At 42.1% G+C, this 7,234-nt stretch overlaps 1 protein-coding gene across 1 annotated transcript; it reads left to right on the top strand.

The window, feature by feature from the left end:
- Positions 1 to 609: 609 nt before the first annotated feature.
- Positions 610 to 2,077, top strand: LOC140220194 (F-box/LRR-repeat protein At3g58940-like). Its single transcript, XM_072290221.1, has 3 exons — positions 610 to 1,497; positions 1,667 to 1,828; positions 1,913 to 2,077. Exons 1-3 carry the CDS (start codon positions 610 to 612, stop codon positions 2,075 to 2,077), a joined length of 1,215 nt encoding a protein of 404 aa, XP_072146322.1.
- The last annotated feature ends 5,157 nt before the right edge of the window (positions 2,078 to 7,234 follow it).

Here is a 7,234-nt window from a genome sequence, read left to right as displayed (position 1 = left end):
TGCACATCTTTGGAAAATTTCCTTGATTTTGGTGGAGGTGGAGCAAATTGTATCTTCTTCTTTTTTTGCGAAGAAGCAAATTATTTTTTGGGGAGGTTATTCAGAAGCAAATGCCTTATGGTTAGCCCTCGACTACGGATCAAGTTCAATCATCATCCTCAAACACAAAACCTGACGCTATAGGCTAACCTAGCTGCTTTGGGACGGCAAACTAACCTACTGTATAGTAGCACTGTAGCAGTGAAACAGCAATGATAAACTCAGGCGAACACAAAGACAACGAAGGTGCTGCAGCTGGGCCCAGGTGAACGAAGGCTTTTAACTGAAGGTGGGCCCTGGCCCACGGGGCCGGCTGTAGAAACCCAACCCTGGAGAACTCCAAATCCAAGTCGGCCGTGGAAACCCAACTACAAACAGTTCGTCTCCTTCCCCAACACAGCCATCGGACATCGCTGAAGCCACCGGCAGGTGGCGGCCGCGTAAGGTCGTCGCCCTGCATGCTGGCGACTCAATCTTCGTCCAACCGGATCCGCTCCAGGTCGGGTTCCCTCTGTCTGATCGTTCTTCGTCGTGCTGCTACCGTTTAGCGCCCTCCAGTTTTTCGACAGAATGCGGCCAGAGAAAAAGAGCAAGAACGTGCCCGCGGCGAGCGGCAGTGACCGCATAGATGCGCTTCCGGATGACGTCCTGGAGCACATCATCGGCTTCCTGCCGGTGGATGAGGCTGGCCGGACATCGGTGCTCGCCAGGCGCTGGCGCCACCTTTGGAAGTACGCCACGGCCCTGCGAATCAGGTGCGTCGAGGACGACGCGTACTTCTCGCATCAGCGAGGCTTGAAGCACTCCCAGGATCCGGAGGCCATCGACGGTATGCTACGCCTCCGCGGACGTGCGCCCCTTCAAGTATGTGAGCTCACGTTCGATTGCTTCTACAAGGACGACGACGTTGTCCGCCTCAACCGTTGGGTCCACCATGTCGTGATGTGCCAAGTTCAGAGGTTCAGGCTGGAGAACTTTTATGCCGCTGAGTTCATGGAGTTGGACAACCTGCCTCTCGTCTCGCGGCACTTGACCAGGCTAGAGCTTGTTGGCCTTTTGTTAAACAGCGATTTTTGCGACTTCTCGAGCTGTCCGTCGCTACAACATCTGGAGCTTAGCGACTGCTATTTTCGGAATGTCAAGAGGCTCTCATCAGATTCCTTGAAATGGCTAAGCATGACGGATTGTAATTTCAGCACAGAGTGCAGCACTCTTATTCTTGTCCCAAGTCTTGTGTCACTACGCCTACATGCCCACCTGTACAGGCCTCCTATTCTTGGGAGCATGCCATTATTGCAAGAGGCATCTGTTAGAGTTCCCCTTTTGGATAATTTCCCGATGGTTTGTGAAGAGGAAATTTGTTACTCTTGTCATGATATCATGGATAACAACAAGTGTGCCCTTCTGAATGGTTTATCAAATGCAGAGAAGTTGGCATTGCTATCAGAATCCACCACGGTATGATTACACTTTTGCCTTTAACACCTCTAGTTTCCTATTATTCGTGTTGCAGTATCCACATCCTCTTCTAGCCATGCATTCATAAAGTTGCTCAGCAATCAGGTTCTTTATAACCATCAGATTCACACTGAGTATTAGATGATTTTTCTGTCCACATTTTGTCCAGTTTATTTTCAAAAGGGATTTGAAGCAGTGCCCTACATTTAGCAAGTTAAAGACATTGTTACTCAATGATCACTGGTGTGTACCTCCTGACTTCTCTGCACTAACCTGCATTCTCAAGAACTCACCAGTGCTAGAGATGCTCGTTCTTCAACTCTTTTCCAAGGTATTTCTTTTCCCCTTATTAGATACTTCCTGTCTTGTTGAAGTAGTTATGGTTATCATGGTTAACTATTTTTGTTTACTTCAGGAACATGACCATATAGTGGAAATAGAAGGAAGATACCATCCAATGGTGGACAGATCAGCTGTGATATCAAAAGACCTCAAGGCAATCAAAATCAAATGTGAAGCGGTTGATGAGAACGTCCACAAAATTTTAAAGTTCATGTGCACACTTAACATATGTAAGTGAGCTGTGAACTAGCAACACTCTCTATTCTCTCTATATTTGTGAAATTCTCCTTATACAGGAGTGAAAACGAGAATAGGAGACTTTTTGAGTACCAAATGAATTAAGAGATGAGAAACCGTGTGGCTGCAGTTGTCATTAACATGATATATTCACTTGTTAATAGTTATGAGCAGTAACAGGTATTTTAACCAAACTATTCTACTTGTGATGCTAAATTATGTTGTGACCAAATTTCTCTGATTGTAATATACGCACATCCCTCCCCCTTAACCCAATCATTTTTGTTTGATTTTCCTTCTGTCACCACTTGCACATTTTTAAAAGGAAAATGTACCTACCGCCCCTTTGAACCCTTCCAGTCAATGATCTTAACCTGTTAATGTTGTACTATTCATGGTGCATTGTAGCACCCTCCCATTTTTCATCTGTCACCTGCCAACGTGAGATTACTTAGAAATTAGAGAAAAACATGTATTTTATTTCAATTTAGGTTGTTTCTGCTTTGATGTCTTCCTTGCATTAGATATAACTTTGCTTAGTTCATTATAGAGTATTATTTTTAAGGTACGCATCATACCCTCTAAAGCAAGCTACAAAGAAATATTTTAGTATATCCCGTGCTTCGAAATTTCTCTGATTCTAATTTCTAACATACACATATGCTGTCATTTGCTTGCCCAATAATTTATCGTTCTCTGTTTTCCATCTAGTTGACTCTTTGGTTTCCATGCAAGTTTAGTGGATTGCTTTGTATTAAACTTATCAGTTCAGATGATTATCAAATAATTATTAGTATTTAGTAGACTTTTTATTGTGTTAGTACGGTAATTTTGAAATAATTTGCAGTCCAACGTGCTAGTGAGTTCTGCTTCTTCCGGTATTATTTTAGGTTTCTCTGTCATGTGCTCCTTGTGTCCCAACAAAAAAGTGCAATTCTAGCTATGCACCTAGACAGTGCTATGTCTATGTCCATATATAGTTAGAATTGTATTCTTTGTTGGGACGGAGGGAGTAGCCAGTTGTTTCTTGCATCTCTATATAAACTTATTGTGCCTTATTATTTTACAGGTTTCATTTTCAAGTAGATGTAAAAAAATTGGGCTGCTAGAGGATCTACTGTCTCTTGGATTCAGAAGATTCAGAAGATTAAGGCTAAAGATTCACTAGGTTGCCTGCTTCTGTCTGTGGGTATCTCCTGATGATTCCGGTGATTGGAAGGTGTATACATGAAAATATGATTGTAGTTCATATAACTTGTGTTTTGTTTGGATCACCTTACGTCATTTTACTTCTGCACTTTTTGTTTGTGGGGATTGATTTAGCTTTTAGCCACAGTCTACGTATATGTCCTATATCTATTAAGATTTTAGAATATACCTAAGCTGAAAACTTAAGCACTCTGGTTTAAATTTAACAAAGTATCTGTTATATGTTTCTATTTCTTTACATGAATGTGTGAAGTCTTCATTCCGATATAAAAAGATTCAGTTGCACAAAAGCAAAAACAATTTAGTCTCTTCAAGACACAGCAAAGCTGTACCTTGCTAGCGGTCTATTTGTGCCCTAACACCACCTTCGCTCTTCATCACTCCAAGTCCCCCTCCTTTATACAACAAAACATGAGAGGCAAACCCCATCCCGTTAGACCTAAGCTGTTTTTTGCCCAGCACGAGCCCGAGCCCGCTAGGATTTGACCTGCCCATACTTGCTATGGGATTTGTAGTCAGCGAAAATCAAAGCCGGCCCAAGCTCACCCAAACAATTCAATTTATTTATTTTTCAACTAAAAAACAATGGGAAGTCTGAACCAAGCTTAAAAAATCACCCCGACAATGATAGGATGGTCATGGGAACAAATTTTCAACCCAACATGAACCGTTATTTTTTTCAACTTGGCCCGGTCCTAGAAATGCTCAGGTAGGCCTGCAACCTTCCTCCGTGGATTCTACCCACTGGAACGGCAAAGTAAGGGATTGTATTGGATCAAATAAAAAAATATCTTCGGTTGCCTACAGAAAGTCAGCAACGGCAAACTATGGGATCATATCAGATCAAATAAAGTCAGGAACTGGATCCTTTGCCTGCCATTTTTTGTCGACCTCCGCACCCCAGGGTATTCGCCGCCGCAGCAACGGATGTATCCTGTATAAATTAAATTGGTCAGCACCTACATTATCTGAATTTCTTCATCTGTTGAATAGTTTTATATGCTTGTTTTGCAGATGAGTCGAATTCTTATGGCTATGCTGTTGAGTCTAATAGCTCAATCCATTAAAAAAATGTAGATTTGCGAACTGGCTGTGCTTCTATATTGTTCTTTCTTGTGTTATCCATCTTTTATTTTTGTCTCATTTGGTCATAACCAAATCAAAACTTCTTGAGTTCAATGTTGTAAGATAGTCTAATCGAACCTAGTTGCCATGGCACCGATAAGGCCCTGACCAGACAAATAATTGGGTGATAAGTCCAACTAATCAGGTTTTTACCTAGTCGCCCCAGTACCGACTAGGATGACTGATCGCAATTAGTCGGACAACTAGATAACACTGCTTGAGTTGTTCAGAATTCATAAACTATTAAGAAGCAAGAGGAAGATCCAGAGAGATGTTTTCATAGTCATCTCATATTATTTTGCGATTTCATTTTCATAAATTTTACAAAACCATAGAAATTCCCACATACAAATGAAGCTCCATCCTTGGCAGATGGATAGTAGATGAGTGAGGCAGGTTAATAGAATATGTTACTGTTGTCGTTCTATTTTCATTCTTTTATGTTTCTTATTGTTTTTCAACTGCACAATTTTGCTGTATGTATACCCAAGTTTCAAAGTTCTTTAGCTTCCCCATAACAAAATTACTTCTATTGAATTTTTTCTTTAAGCCGAATAGTTGTTCTAATGCATGAAGCAAGAGTTTCATATTCGTACCTTGTAACTTTGAAATTTTGATAAAACAATCCTTGGAAATATTTAGCTGCAAGGTATCCCGGTGAAGTCCATTCTAGCATATTGGGTTTCTTTGCCAAGTACTTTTTGTTGAGACCTTTATCAAGTATAAGCGTTCTTATTTTCTCAGATAACATGTTATCTCTAAACTTACTGTTCTTTTCTGTTATCGTACATGTGCAAATTTTGTTTTCGAGCAGGTGGAATAAAATGTGGACTGTCCGTGATGGATCTGCCATCTCTTCATTATTAAGAAATTTAAGGAATAAGTTTTGCAGTGACAAGGTGTGTCATCTTCGTTTAATGGGTCTCATGTCAGATTACAGACTGCAGTCACTCGAAGCTATGGACATGGCAAGAACTTGTTTGAAACTTAAGATGATTTAGTTGAACTGCTGGTCTGTTATGTCAGGTTTCTACTATGTTGCAATTTTGGCTCCTATGGATTTGCTCCTATCCTGAATAAATGATGTGGTTTTACCTTATTTCCGCCCCTCAAATGCAGAAAGCTGACAGCGCATTGTGCCCCCATTCTTGCACCATCAGTTTAATTCGTTGGATGGCATCTTTCATTTCTTACTGAAAATTGTAGTAGTGAGCCTCACCTCTCCTTCGATTATGAAAATTGTAGTAGTAGCCCCTCAAAATGGCATCATTCGTTTCTTATTGAGACTAGTAGCCCCTCAAGCATTTGTAGTAGTTTGAGGCCAACGAGTTAAATGGAACTCTTGCGATAATGGTGACTTTCTGTCCCAGACTCTGTTATGCAACACTCTTACTTCCTGATTCGAAGGCCCTGACTCGAATTGGTTGTTTGCAATTCTACCCCCGGGCCCCCATGATGTTCGCGGAGGTGTCCAGTTGCTTGGATTGCCTTTCCAAGTTGGGCACTGCGAAGGTATTTTGCTGCGCTTGCCTCGCCTTTAGCTCTTCTAGCTCGGCTTGCAATTTTTTCACTTCTCCTTTGGCTTGTTGTACCTCCTGAGCGGCTTGCGCTGCCCTTTGCTGTGCTTCAACCTGCTCTACCAGCCTGAGTTTGTCTTAATTCAGCTCTTTTGCCTCCTGCCTTAACCTGGCTAATTCAATTTGGCGTTAAGTTTGCTGCAACCCTTACTCCTTGTACTTCCAATGCACTTTGCCTTTCTTGCACTACGTTACCCTCACTTCCTCTTGGAGCTTCTTGGTTTAAACTTGTGCTCGGATCATTTGCATTCAACTCATTGGTTGGAACTGTCTAACTTGAATAGACCGTCTTTCGTAGGAGCCATTGTGGATTTTCTTATGAGCTATGAACGGTGGGTGCCAAAATGTTGGCTCTGAGCAAGCTCCAAACCAAACATTTAGAATTGTGAGCACAAATGAAAGAAGTGGGATCCTCAAGGGACTTATGTTGACGCTCGTTATTGACATCCTTTTAGTGCTATTTAACTAGTATTTTCATGCTTAATCCTATATTAACCCGCCACTTGGCACCTAAAATAACTCCATTATTGTATATGTGTGGTATTTTGGAGTATATTGCATTATAACAGGAAATACGACATAATCAAGGGGGTTTGCATAAACAACTAAATGGATATTTGGATATAGGTCGTCGAGGGAAGCCAGCACGAGGAAGGAGAGGACCAGAAGGGCTAGAAAGGCCACAGACCGATTGGCTTGGGACCCTTTGGACCGATCAACCTGGCCCATTCCACGGCCTGGTCGACCTCTTGTTTCTTCAGCGTGAAGTCTACGATGATATCTAGGGTTTTTTCACACATTGACCTAGAGCCACCACCATTGACCTAGAGCCGCTGCCTAGGGAGACTATAAATACCTCCTCATGAACTTCAAGGAGAGAGTAGGTGGGAGAGAGAGAGGAGAAAACACCATGTAAACACCATTCACCATCGCCACAAGGAGGAAAAATGGAGAGAAGATTGGATCTACGAGAAGCCACGCGAAGCGGAGCACTAGAGGAGGGAGAAATCTCCCAAGCCGATCAGCTCGAAGGTGCCTAGGATGATCGACCTGGGGCTTTTCTGCCCCGTTCGTCATCACCTTCAGTCCAGTTGATCTACAGGGCGATCTTTACCTAGAATTCTATTAACATGTGTAAGATCATAGGGTAAAGTCTCTGTTTGTCCTCGGGGTTGTATGTAGATCTTGATTTGTAATCGCGGAACCTCTTGTTTAAGATCTGTTTGTTATTTATCACATCTTGATGA

This window comes from Setaria viridis, chromosome 8, assembly GCF_005286985.2.
Source record: "Setaria viridis chromosome 8, Setaria_viridis_v4.0, whole genome shotgun sequence".
Lineage (NCBI taxonomy): Eukaryota > Viridiplantae > Streptophyta > Magnoliopsida > Poales > Poaceae > Setaria > Setaria viridis.
Note: the sequence above shows the minus strand (reverse complement) of the source record. Positions and strands in the feature narration are given on the sequence as shown.